At 29.6% G+C, this 15,000-nt stretch overlaps 1 protein-coding gene and 1 non-coding gene across 7 annotated transcripts in view; both read left to right on the plus strand.

Moving 5' to 3' along the window:
* LOC144979524 (uncharacterized) overlaps positions 1-14,332 on the plus strand; it is a 60,396-nt gene extending 46,064 nt beyond the window's left edge. For all 6 annotated transcript variants that reach the window (XM_078926224.1, XM_078926222.1, XM_078926221.1 and 3 more), the window contains exons 4-6: positions 9,583-9,817; positions 10,568-10,685; positions 13,834-14,332. In XM_078926224.1, the coding sequence (XP_078782350.1) occupies positions 9,583-9,817; positions 10,568-10,685; positions 13,834-14,016 (536 nt within the window). In that variant the 3' untranslated portion in view covers positions 14,017-14,332. The remainder of the gene's footprint in view (positions 1-9,582; positions 9,818-10,567; positions 10,686-13,833) is intronic.
* Positions 983-1,055, plus strand: Trnak-uuu (transfer RNA lysine (anticodon UUU)). The gene has a single exon. It is a non-coding gene; the product is annotated as a tRNA-Lys (tRNA).
* Positions 14,333-15,000: the final 668 nt, after the last annotated feature.

Genomic DNA, 15,000 nt, shown 5'->3' on the forward strand with positions numbered 1-15,000 from the left:
CGACCCCGCCTGGCTTAACAGTTAATACGGTATAATTTGTAGTTCTTCAAGAGGAAAAAAAGCATTTACTATAACTTAGTTTTTAAACAACAGCAATGAGAAGCAGAAGTGGTGACATCAAACCCTCGTCTCTTCCGGTTAAAAACTCATTGGAAGTGTGTGACCAGTCCTCCGGATGACTAGCAATAAATAGGTTACATATTTGATCATTTGGAAGCACAACCATTGAGTAGCAGTATATAGATAGTTTGAAGATGACGTCACTCAGGTCTTTGTTATTGTTTTTTGCCATCCGCGTTTATGAGTAATGCTCACTGACCTGCATTAACCTGACTATAAACGATCTTGGATACACACAATTTTGTGTGTTGGTCGGTTATACTTCCGGATGGCAATGTTATGAGCTTCTTAGCAAAGCGCATACTATCTATAGTCTGATTCAACACTTTCATGAGAACTACTCATAAAAAGGGATGGCTAAAAACAATAGAAAGTGCTGAATGACGTCATCTTCGTTCTTTCTATAGATAGAACGAATTTGACATCACTCAGTTCTTTGCTATTGTTGTTAGACAGCCAATTTGGTGATTAGTTCTCACTCTATTATTATATCAATCAGACAATAAATATTTAAGGTTATACATAGTTTTCTGTGTTGTTAGGCTGGTGAATGTGAATATTTTATCAAACACATAGCAGCAATATTACATATTATTATCAACCAATCTGAGTCATCTTGCTCAAGAAACCGAAGTTGTCACACATTTTAGTTGTAAAAATCAACACGCAAAAATCTACACACTACACCCTTGACTGCAACACTCAACACGCATCAACACACCTGTCCCCTATCGACTATTGATCACAGCTATCATCCAAGCAATGAGGACCAACAGGTGTTGTGTTCAACAGTTACTGTAAACGGTACGAAATTTAATTCGCACGCCAAGATAAGACCGAGTTTTGAAACATTTATCCGTGGGCCCGGTTAGCTCAGTTGGTAGAGCATCAGACTTTTAATCTGAGGGTCAAGGGTTCGAGTCCCTTATTGGGCGCTTTTTTTTTTTTTGTTTATAGTTTTTTTATTGCATTTTTATAATGGTCCGCTTATTCGTGAATATGTTGTTTTGTTGTTGTTTATCGCGCTTATAGATAGTTCGAAGATGACGTCACTCAGGTCTTTGTTATTGTTTTTTGCCATCCGCGTTTATGAGTAATGCTCACTGAACTGTATTAACCTGACTATAAAAGTTCATGGATACACACAGTTTTGAGTGTTGGTCCGTTATACTTCCGGAGGGCAATGTTATGAGCTTCTTAGCCAAGGGCATACTATCTATAGGTCTTGTGGTATGACACTCGCCTTCGGATCGAAAGTCCCAAGGTTTGAGCCCCGTTCTGAGCGGCGCATAGTTGAGTTCTTAAAAAATGCTCTTTGCTCATATTTTCTCACTTCATTCAGGTGTAAAATGAGTACCTGGTCGCTAAAAGCGTTGTCTTTGTCCAAAAATAAAAAGAAGTTAAATCGCCCCACAGACGTCATGGTCATGGTCTCAAGTGAGTAAAGAGCTACTCGACTATGCATAAAGATATATGTAGAATGAGGCCCCAGAATTTACTAGTTACTATAAATGAAAAACAATTAACGATTTGTTTACAATGAAATAAAAATAATGATGAAATTTAATTAAAAGAGATAAACAGTGATCGTGGCAGTTACAAATAGAGATATAAATATTTTACGTAACTTATGATAATATGTCAGGTTCGTAAGTTTACGTTTCCAGGCAGTTGATGGGCTTGGATGATCTATTCCTCTGATAATAGGATTGGACTCGTAAAATTCCGCTTCCAGGCAATTGGTAAGAGGTTATAGTGTAGTACAGCGGGCTTGGGTTTGATCCTTGAAGATTATACAATCAAAGTTAAAAGCTCCGGCGTCTTAATGGTGTAGATATAATATCTACAAAGTCCCAAAAGATAAAAATCTTACAATATATATATAGGAATAGAGTGACTGGCCGTCCGGCATAGATTGTGGAGAGAAAGTGAGTTTTAGAATATTAGACCTATCAGCTTTTATAATAAATGGCTACGTGACAGAATGTAGAACGAAAAGTATTCACTAATTAGAAATTAATTCGAGGGAAGGCTATAAAAGGAAAGACGATCTAATATTAGAAGGTAAAGTTTATCTAAGCCTACCGAAATATAACTGGAGTGAGATGAATTCAGTTCTTAATAAAATAAAATTTAATAAGATAATTGTGAACAATCTTTACTGTGACACCCCCCACCCACGTTTAAAATATACTCTTTAACCATTATGGGAAAGATAGATTTTACAAACGGAAGTAAATTTACTATCATGATACTCTAGCATTAATCCATTGTTATGATTTGTGCTACAATTAAATTATTTATTAACTAGACATGGAAATGTTTATATTAACGTAGGTATATGAATGGGTGACAATAACAATGAAAGATTGTGATTACAAATCATATGATGAACAACATGATGGCAATGTGATTACAAATCATTGTGATAAACAATAGTGATGGCAATGAAGCATGATTTAAGTCGATGATATGAAGGTAATTTACTGAATGAAATGAATGAAAATGTAAATGGAATATTGACATTTCAATTATTAATCATAAATGAGTGAAAATTCATAACAATAATAGATAAAGAGAAGATTTCCCAAATCATGAATGGGTATGGTATATATATCCAAACAATACTCAATGTTACATTAAGTTGGGTCATCATGTTTACAAATAAAATTATCGAAATTGTGCGTTCTGATTTGGCATAATTTGCGAGGTAACTAACAGTATGCATGGGAGGTTAAGTTATACCCTTCTCAGTGTTTATACTAATCGAGAAAGTAGGTCGGCGTGAATATTTTCACAGCCTGGTATGTGAGAGATACTGAAAGTGTAATTTTGCAAAAATAGACTCCACCTTAGTACTCTACTATTATTCATTTTGTTATTTCTTATGTACGTGAGTGGTTTATGGTCCGTTCGACCACAAACTCTTTTAGCAGTAGATATCTGCTGAATGTCTTTAAAGCAAAGACGATGGCCAGTCCTTCACGCTCTATTACAGAGTATCGTGATTCTCTGTCCAATAATTTTCTGCTTGCATATAAGCAAGGCATTAGAGTTCCCTCATGCTCCTGTAATAGTACACCTGCGATGCCCTTATCAGACGCGTCAGTTCTTACAACAAATTCTTTTGATATGTCGGGCAATTTAAGAATTGGTTCTGAACAGAGTAATGCCTTTAATTGTTTAAAGCTATTCTGACACACTTCTGTCCAAACAATTTTGTTCGGTGACCCATTCTTTGTCAGATTTGTTAGCGGTGTCGCGATGTGCGCGAAGTTGTAAATGTATTTCCTGTAAAAATTTAGGAGCCCAAGTACTTTGCGTACTTCTTTTTTTGTCTTATGTGGTTGCAATTGTGCGATTTTTGTTTGTTTTTCTGTCTCGGGTGTCTGTGTCCCATGACCAACGGTATGATTAATCCTGCATTTGAAGCTTCGATATTAGTAAACATAGGTTGCGACACTGTGTCTCTATCAAAATACTTTTTTAGCATATTTGCATGGAATGTCTTTGTTGTGTTGTAATTTTAATCTCGTAATTAACATTAGATTTTACTGCTGTTATTTTGAATGGTCCTTTCCATGTAGCTAAAAGTTTACTCGAGTCATCGGGTAAGAGTATTAGTACTTTGTCACCAATCTCAAATTTTCTTGATTTGCTTTTGCGATCAGAGTATTCCTTGTATTTCTCTGCTTTTTTTGTGACGGATTCCTGTGCTAGCTTACACGTGTCCTCTATTCTGTCTTTCAGGTTTCTTACATATTCGTAAGCAAACATAATTTCGTTATTGTCCTCCTCATTCCCTTTACAAATGTCGGCTACTATATTGATCGGGCCGCGAGGTGATCGTCCATACATCAACTCAAATGGGGAGTAGCCTGTAGATTCTTGGGGTATTTCTCTATATGCAAATAGGATTGCTGGTAAGTATCTGTCCCAATCATCTGGTTTTTCTGCTGACACTTTTCTTAACATATTCTTTAGAGTGCCATTAAATCTTTCACAAAGACCATTTGCTTGGGGGTGGTAGGGAGTTGTGAATGAGTGTTGGATTCCCATGAGTTTCATGGTTTCATGCATCATATGTGATGTAAATTGGGGTCCATTGTCCGACAGTATCTCATTTGGTATGCCTATTCTAGTAAAAATTGTCATCAATGCTTCAGCTATGTGATCCGATGTAGTTGATTTCAATGCTATCGCTTCTGGCCACCTGGTTGCGTAATCGACTAGTGTTAGTATGTGTGTATGGTTTCTATCTGATTTTGTTAAAGGGCCTATAATGTCAATTGCAACTTTTTGAAAAACTTTTTCAATAACTGGGGTTGTCTCTAATGGCAATCTCGGTATTCTGCCTTTTGCGACTCTTCTTTGGCATGTGTCACACGATTTCACATATTCTCGGACGTCTTTAGTAATTCCAGGCCATGTGAAATTCTCGGATATTCTCTTCAATGTGGAAGAGCTCCCAAGATGTCCAGAAGTTATTGAATCGTGCGCTATTCCAAGGATTTTGTTTCTGTAAATACTCGGCGTGACCAGTTGTTTAGCTATTTTGTTTCTTTTCCTATGTAACCTGAACAGAATATCTTTTTCAATGATGTATTCAACTTTTGATTTCGTCCCTTTGTTTGCGATATTGAAATATGAAGTTAAAGTCGGGTCCTTTTTCTGTTCTTCAATGAACCTGTTCCTGTCAAATTGTTGTGGTTCTAGAGAAATAGTCATTGGCTTCTCTGTTGTCTTAGTCATCTTTCTTGTTTCTGCTAGACAAGCTGTTTCTTGGGTTAATGACCATTCTTTTACATCTGTTGGGTTGTCTTTAAGACCTTTTATATTGCCAACAATAACATCAGCGACAGGGTTGGGAAGTATACAGCATTCCACTATTCCTGTATAGTATGGGGTTTCTATGTACACGTTAGCTGTTTCAAAGGTTTCGACTGTGCCACTGAATGTGATGCATTGTACCGTTTTTCCAGTTTTGTCTTCGTCATTGATCAAAGATGCTTTTATTCCTACTGTACTGCATCCTGTGTCTCTCAATATTTTGCAATCAGTTCCATTAGCTTTGCCTTCACAAAAAAATAGCGATCCTGATTTGTGAGTTTGTGTTAAAAGTGACATACCTTTCACGCAATACACATTTATATTTTCTCCTGACATTATTCGTGTCTGATTATTTACACTGGTTTGGAGTGATGCATTTGCAGTTTCTTTCGGATATCCCACGATTTTGTAACATTTGTCTGCTGTGTGGCCTTTCATTCCACAATATTGACATTTAATTATAGGTTTGTTGGTTTTCTTATACTCAGTATTATTGTCAGTGCTATTTCTTGTTTTGTTTTGATAGGGTCGGCTATGGTCTCTATTGAACTGTTTGTTCCATGGTTTGTTACTATGATCATCTTGTTTCACTTGCGTGTTCCGAGTGATTGATCGGCTCGTTCTATTTGAGTACTGAACTTTAGGTGTACCTGGACTCTGAGCAGCGGCAGCGTAGTATGGTTCCTTCAATGTTCTGCTAAGGGGTGTCAATGGATGTGCGCTGTTAAAGTTTTCTGCGTAGATTTTTAATTTGTCCAAGTTTTCTGGCTTTCTCTCTTTAAAGAATGCGACTAAATCTGGGTTGCAAGCTTGATAGATTCGATTCTTCAGCGTGAGATAGTAAAGGCCTGCAAAGTCGTCTTGTTTTACGTTTGCCAACTCAAGCCACCGATTTAGAAATTGAGTAATTCGGTTCACGAATGTATTAAAGTCTTCTCCACTTTCCGGTTTTGCAGTGTGAAACCTTTCCTGGTAACCATCTTCCGTTAATCTAAATCTTTTTAGTAGAGCGTCTTTAATTTTTCCATAGTCATCTGCATCTTCAGTTGTTAAGGTATAGAAAACTTTTAGCGGTTCTCCAGATAAGCAGTTAATCAAGGCTGTGGCCCATTTGCTTTCTGGCCAACGATAACCTTTAGCCTGAACTTCGAATCGGTGTAAGAAGGATTCTAAACAGTCTGAGCGTTCATCGTATGTTGGCATGCGTGGAAGTTTCACGAAAAATTCATCACTATTATTATGTTTTCTTTCATGACCGGTTTTTGTTTTTTCAATTTCCAGCATCATTTGGGTCCTTTTGGTTTCTTCTTCTGCTAATGCTATTTGTCTTTTTAGTTCCCTTTCTTGGACTCTTTCTTCTCGTTCTTCTCTACGTATTCTTTCTTCGTGTTCTTTTTCTTCTCTACGAATTCTTTCTTCATTTCTTCTCTACGAATTCTTTCTTCATTTTCTTCTCTACGAATTTTTCTTCGTGTTCTTTTTCTTCTTTACGAATTCTTTCTTCATTTTCTTCTCTACGAATTCTTTCTTCATGTTCTTTTTCTTCTTTTACTTTCTCTTCGCACCATGAAAATATTCTTTCCTGGGGTATTTCTAAGTCCTTTGCGAGACTTAAGTATCTTTATATGCTTCCATGTTTGCAATAAATTAGTTACGATGTTTTATATATATTATATTGACAGGATACTGTTACTGACTGTTTTATTTATTTACACTTACTGGAATGAACTGTTCTATTTTTAGAAATCTCTCTCTCTTATTTCAACTTATTATGTATGTTGAATTTGATGCCTTTTATCGTTATATCTTATAAAGCAATGTGTCAATACAATGCGGAGTTATTATGACTTGTGTCAATAACAATGTGTCAATCGCGTGTACTCTAAACTATGTTACTACGAAAAATGTATCACCAATGTGTGTGACTCGTCGTTAGTTTGTGTACAATTATTCGCAATGACGCTAATATACTAGAGTGTAATAACCATAATAGGATGCCAAAATATTCCCAAGTTATTTATCACTAAATATAACACGACGGCTAGTAGACTCCTTTTATTATTATTTAGTTTTTAAAGACTCACTTTTCAGAACATAATATATAAGTGGTTTTCGGTAACAGTAATATGCCAAAAATGCATTTAAAACAAATCACTATGCAAAACAAATCACGATGTCTATAGTTACTATGTGATGCCCAACTCATGTAAAAGAGAATAATGAAGGATATATCTACCAACTCAGTTCGTGGCTGGGACCTCTCTCTTGTTCAATGGTTGTTCAACAATTGTAATTAGGCATTGAAGAGTGTTTAACAGTGATGTCTGAAATACAAAACAATAAAATATCGTAAGATTTACAATAGTTACAAAATGTGTTCACAACACTGAGTGATTGGATGACAGGTGAATGAATCGTTATGGAATGTAAACATATTGAAAACAATTCATGAATGAGGCAAACAACAAAATGAAATGAGTGATATAATAACAAAGTGGACAAGGAATGAATGAATGAATGAAAAACTGAGTGAATAGATGAATGAATGAATGGATAATGTATGAATGAAAGAATGAAGGGAGGAATAAATGTATGAATGATTGGATAAATGAGTGAATAAACGAATGAATGATGAATGAATGAATGAATGAATGAATAATTTATAAATGAATAAATGAATGAAGGAATGAATCAATAAAATGCTATTCAATTTGAATGAAAGAATGAATGGATAAATTGCTATTCCATTTAAATGAAGAAATGAAAAGAGAAAAAAAAATTAATCCTGTAAATAGGGAGTTCAATTAAATATGATCAAGTGGGGCAATTAAGAGTTTTACAATTTAAACTTTAAAGTTAGATGAAATAGATATAAGTAACTAAATAAATTCAATTCTTTATATGTGTCCCCTCCAAAATGTCATGGTCTCAAGTGAGTAAAGAGCTACTCGACTATGCATAAAGATATATGTAGAATGAGGCCCCAGAATTTACTAGTTACTATAAATGAAAAACAATTAACGATTTGTTTACAATGAAATAAAAATAATGATGAAATTTAATTAAAAGAGATAAACAGTGATCGTGGCAGTTACAAATAGAGATATGAATATTTTACGTAACTTATGATAATATGTCAGGTTCGTAAGTTTACGTTTCCAGGCAGTTGATGGGCTTGGATGATCTATTCCTCTGATAATAGGATTGGACTCGTAAAATTCCGCTTCCAGGCAATTGGTAAGAGGTTATAGTGTAGTACAGCGGGCTTGGGTTTGATCCTTGAAGATTATACAATCAAAGTTAAAAGCTCCGGGGTCTTAATGGTGTAGATATAATATCTACAAAGTCCCAAAAGATAAAAATCTTACAATATAATATAGGAATAGAGTGACTGGCCGTCCGGCATAGATTGTGGAGAGAAAGTGAGTTTAGAATATTAGACCTATCAGCTTTATAATAAATGGCTACGTGACAGAATGTAGAACGAAAGTATTCACTAATTAGAAATTAATTCGAGGGAAGGCTATAAAAGGAAAGACGATCTAATATTAGAAGGTAAAGTTTATCTAAGCCTACCGAAATATAACTGGAGTGAGATGAATTCAGTTCTTAATAAAATAAAATTTAATAAGATAATTGTGAACAACCTTTACTGTGACAGTCATGTCTCTTCCTACATTTTAAGTGTTCTGTTGGATAGGGATGTCATTGAAAATCATTGTTTTGTTTAACTTTTAAGCGCTTAGAGTCAGGTGTCTCAGAGTTATAGAGCTATATAAGTTTTCAGCATTATTATTATTATTATTATTATTATTATTATTATTATTATTATTATTATTATTATTATTATTATTATTAACTGTATAACTATTCACGCCAGTTTATCATTTGATTTCTAAAACTTGCATATCATCATATTATAAAACATGTTTGATTTTTACCTTTGCGTGAAGCGAGTGCTCTACCAACTGAGCTATCGAGATCATTTTCTATGTAAAAAACTTTAAGCTTTATAGATAGTATGCGCTTGGCTAAGAAGCTCATAACATTGCTACCCGGAAGTATAACGGACCAACACACAAGACTGTGTGTATCCATGAACGTTTATAGTCTGGTTAATACATTTCAGTGAGAATTACTCATAAACGCGGATGGCAAAAAACAATAACAAAGACCTGAGTGACGTCATCTTCGAACTATCTATAATTTCTAAAACTTGCATATCATCATAAAACATGGTTGATTTTTACCTTTGCGTGAAGTAAGTGCTCTACCAACTGAACTATCGAGATTAATTTTCTATGTAAAACTTCAAGCTTTATATTTCCTTAACCCTCTCCTTCCCACCCATAGGAAAATCGTCACATTCGTTACGATACAACCAACATTTTTCTTATTCAAATTTCTTTTGTACATCATAAAATTTAAAGGAAATGAACAGTGTGTTGTAGAGCATGTTTTGCTAAAGAATTTATGTATCTCAAGAACTTACTGCTATTGTGTCTGAGTGATAACAAATCTATTTTTGTGTTAGTTGGGTGTAAAGTTTTGGGGGAAAATCCTGAAAATGGCTGGTAAGGAGAGAGTAAAAAAGTCATAATACGATTCTCTTTTTTTTCTCTTCCATCCCAGAATTCTCTGACGACAAAGGCCCCAAAGGCCCGAAGCGGTCCTCGTCGGAGTCCCCACTCCTGATCAAGACGAAGAAACCCCGGAAGGCCCGCACGGCGTTCACGGACCACCAGCTGTCGTGTCTGGAGAAGATGTTTGAACGCCAGAAATACCTCAGTGTCCAGGACAGGATGGAGCTGGCGGCCAAGCTCAACTTGACGGACACTCAGGTCAAAACCTGGTACCAGAATAGACGGTAGGGGGGTTATTCTTGTTGTTGTTGTCGTCGTTTACGTCATCATCATCATCATCATCATCATCATCATCATCATCATCATCATCATCATCATCAATATAACCAATATTATCGTCATCATTATCACCACCACCACCACCACCACCACCATCATCATCATCATCATCCTCCTCCTCCTCCTCATCATCATCATCATCATCATCATCATCATCATCATAATCATCATCATCATCATATATCACCATTATCATCAACAACATGATCATCATCACCACCACCACCACCACTATCATCATCATCACCACCACCACCACTATCATCATCATCATCTTCATCATCATCAACAATATCATCATCATCATCATCATCATCATACTCGTCAGCTCCAAGAAAGAAATACCAATGTGAAATTGAATGTATGCTCCGATTTGATAAACGAAAACAGATAATGTATACGTTTCGGGTTTTCCCTTTACCAACAAAACACGATGATTGACACACTATAGACGAATGGGGTTTGCGAGACCGTTCTCAGAATTTACTTTCACGTTCACTTTCTGATCAGAGCGAATGCTCGAAACGATATTGCAGAAGTTGATCATAATACGCTTCAACAGTTATTACGTCACTTCCGTAGATGCCATCATCCTCCTCCTCCTCCTCCTCATCATCATCATCATCATCATCATCATCATCATAATCATCACCACCACCATCGTCATCATCATCATCCCATCCATCTTTCCCCAGAACCAAATGGAAAAGACAAACAGCCGTAGGACTGGAACTCCTGTCAGAGGCTGGCAATTATGCCGCCGTCCAGAGAATGTTACAGACAAACCCCTACTGGTTTACATACCATCCACAGGTAACACCTGAGATGAAAATAATATTCAGCTTTTATATAGAGCATAGTTAAGTAGTCCTTGGAAAATGCTCTTTACTCAATTTTTCTCACCTCATTCAGGTGTAAAATGAGTATCTGGTCGCTAAAAGCGTTGTCTTTGTCAAAAAAAAAAAAAAAAAAAAAAAAAAAAAAAAATTTAAATCGCCCCACAGGCGTCATGTCTCCTCCTACATGTTAAGTGTTTCTGTTCGATATGGGTATCCTTGAAAAACATTGTTTTGTTTAACTGTATAACTAGTAACGACAGTTTATAATTTCTAAAACTTGTATATTATCATAAAACATGGTTGATTTTTACCTTTGCGTGAAACGTGCTCAAAACGCTTCACTGTTATTATTATTATTATTATTATTATTATTATTATTATTATTATTATTATTATTATTATTATCATTCATATCTATCATCTATCATCTATCATTATCATCATATCATTATATATCATCATTATTATTATTATTATTATTATTATTATTATTATTATTATATTATTATTATTATTTATTATTATTATTATTATTATTATTATTATTATTATTATTATTATTATTATTATTATTATTATTATATTATTATTATTATTATTATTTATTATTATTATTATTATTATTATTATATTATTATTATTATATTATATATTATTTAATTTATATATTTATTTTTATTTTTATTAATTATATTTTTTATTTATATTTTTTTATTATAAATATTATTATTTATATTATATTTATATTATTTATATTATAATTAATTTTATTATTATATTATATTATTTTTATTATATATATATTATATATTATTTAATTATTAATTTATTATTATTTATTTTATTTAATTTATTATTTTTTTATTTTATTTAATATTTTATTATTTTATTATTATAATTATTATTATTATTAATTATTATTTAATTTATTATTTAATTTATTTTTTTTATATTATTTATATTTTAATTTATATTATTATTAATTATTTTTTTATTTATATATTATATTTATTTTTATATAAATTTTTTAATTTATATTTATTATTATCTTATTATTATATTTATATTTAATTTTATATTATTATTTTTATATTATTTATATTTATTTTATATATTTTTTATTTTATTATTATTTATTATATTATTTTATTTTTTATTTTTATTTTATTTTTATATTAATTATTTTTATTTATTTATTTTATTATTTTTATTATTATTTATATATATATTATATTTTAATATATATTATTAATTATTTTATTATATATTATTTTATTTTTATATATTTTTTATTTTTTAATTTTTATTTTTATCATTTTATTTTATTATTTATTTTATATATTTTATTTTATTAATTTTTATAATTTTTTTTTATATTTTATTATTTATAATTTTATAATTTATTATTATATAAATTATTTTATTATTTATTTTTAATTATTTAATATCTTTTATATTTATTATTATTATTAATATTATTTATTATTTATTATTATTTAATTATTTTATTATATATTATTATATTATATTATATTAATTATATAATATTATTTATTATATTTATATTCTATTATTATTATTTATTATTTTATTAAATTTATTTTTATATTTTATTTTTATTTTTATTTTTATATTATAATTATATTATTATTATTATTATTTATTTATTATTATATTATTTAATTTATATTATATTTTATTATTATTATATTATTATTATTTATTATATTATTTATTATTAATTATTATTTATTATTATTATATTTTATTATTATTATTTTATTATTATTATTATTATTATTATTTATTATTATTATTATCTTATTTTACTATTATTATTTATTATTTATTATTTTATTTATTTATTATTATTATTTATTATTATATATTTTAATATTATTTTATTTATTTTTATTATTATTATTTTAATATTATATTATTATTATTATTAATTTTATTATTTTTATTATTATATAATTTATTTTTTATATTATTATATTATTATTATTATTTTATTATTATTTTATATATTTATTATTATTACTATTATATTATTATATTATTTTATTAATTATATTATATTATTATTATATATTATTATTATATTATTTATTATTATATATATATTATTAATTATTATTTTTTATTATATTATTATTATTATTATTATTTATTATTATTATTATAATTATTATATATTTTTATTATTAATATTATTATTATTATTTTATATATATTATATATATTTTATTATTATTATTATTATATATTATTTTATTATTTTATTTATTATTATTATTATTAATTATTATTATTATTAATATTATTTATTATTATATTATTATATTATATCTATTTATTATTATTCTATATTATATTTATATTATTTTATATATTATTATTATTATTATTATTATTATTATTATATTTTATTATTATATTATTATATTATTATATTTTTATTATATTATTATTTTATTATTATTATATTACTTATATATATTATTTTATTATTATATTATTATAATATTTTTATTTTATATTTTATTATCATATATTATATTATATATTAATATATATTATATTCTATTATTATATTATATATTATATATTATTTATTATATATATTATTAATTATATTATTATATTATTATTATTATATATTATTTTATTATTATTATATTAATATTTATATTTTTAATTTTATTATTATTTTATTATATTTTTAATTATTATCATTTTATATTATTATTTTATTTTTTATATTTTATATTATTTTTATTATTATTATTTTATTATTATTATATTTATTATTATTATTTATTATTATCATTTTATTATTTTATTCTTATTATTATTATTATTATTATTTTCATATTATTATTATTATTATTATTATTATTATTATCATATTATTATTATTATTATCATTATTATTATTATTATTATCATCATTATTATTATTATTATCATTATTATCATTATTATTATTATTATTATCATCATTATTTTATTCTTTGTCGTTGTTGTTATATTCCTTTTTTGTCCATTACTTTTTACAGTCCACACCTTCAAACTCAGCATCACAATAATATATTTCCCATTCATTTCCTACCCTACAGGCTGCCAGCATCCTGTCCAACATTGACGCTCTGTACATGAGGAACCCAGACAGCTCCATTGGGCATGCGCACAGACCTCTCTTGCCCCGGATGTTCATCCACGGTTTGCAACAACACGTCAACCAACTGCCCACCCCGGCCACGTCCCCCATCTACTCCCCGACAGATGGCACCCGGCCTTGACCTGAGGAGGTCACGTGATAGCACTAATAGATAGTTCGAAGATGGCGTCACTCGGGTCTTTGTTATTGTTTTTTGCCATCCGCGTTTATGAGTAATGCTCACTGAACTGTATTAACCCGACTATAAACGTTCATGGATACACACAGTTTTGTGTGTTGGTCCGTTATACTTCCGGATGGCAATGTTATGAGCTTCTTAGCCAAGCGCATACTATCTATAACTTTCATGATCATCTACTCGTCATCGATAACGTATTCAGGTTGAAGAAGAAGAAGAAGAGGAAGAAGAAGAAGAAGAAGAAGAAGAAGAAGAAGAAGAAGAAGAAGAAGAAGAAGAGAAGAAGAAGAAAGAGAAGAAAAGAAGAAGAAGAAGAAGAAGAAGAAGAAGAAGAAGAAGAAGAAGAAGAAGAAGAAGAAGAAGAAGAAGAAGAAGAAGAAGAAGGAGGAGGAGGAGGAGGAGGATAGAAGATGAAGTCAAGCAGTTTCCGTGGTGTTTTAGCCTGACGTGACGGATATACACTTATAACGAATCAACGGACGGTTTGAAGCAGCCTTGGTTTGACACCAATGACAGAGAGCTGCTGAGTGACGCCATCTTCTGTATCAATTCTTTAGCCTAAAATTTATGAATACATTATCTGCAGTCAATTGTTTGTTTAATGATTGTGTGGTTTGTGAGTCCATACAGGTATCTACGCTTTTTACAAACTAGCACATATTTTATAAATTGTGTTTGACTGTAGGCACATCATATGTATAGAACATGTGAAGATAATGATGATAATAATAATAATGATGATGATAATAATAATAATAATAATAATAATAATAATAATAATAATAATAATAATAATAATAATAATAATAATAATAATAAAAATAATAATAATAATTAATAATAATAATAATAATAATAATAATAATAAATATATAATAATAATAATATAATAATAATAATAATAATAATAATAATAATAATAATAAT

This window comes from Berghia stephanieae, chromosome 9 (assembly GCF_034508935.2).
Source record: "Berghia stephanieae isolate SIO BIC M18660-M18661 chromosome 9, UCSD_Bste_1.3, whole genome shotgun sequence".
Taxonomy (NCBI): domain Eukaryota; kingdom Metazoa; phylum Mollusca; class Gastropoda; order Nudibranchia; family Aeolidiidae; genus Berghia; species Berghia stephanieae.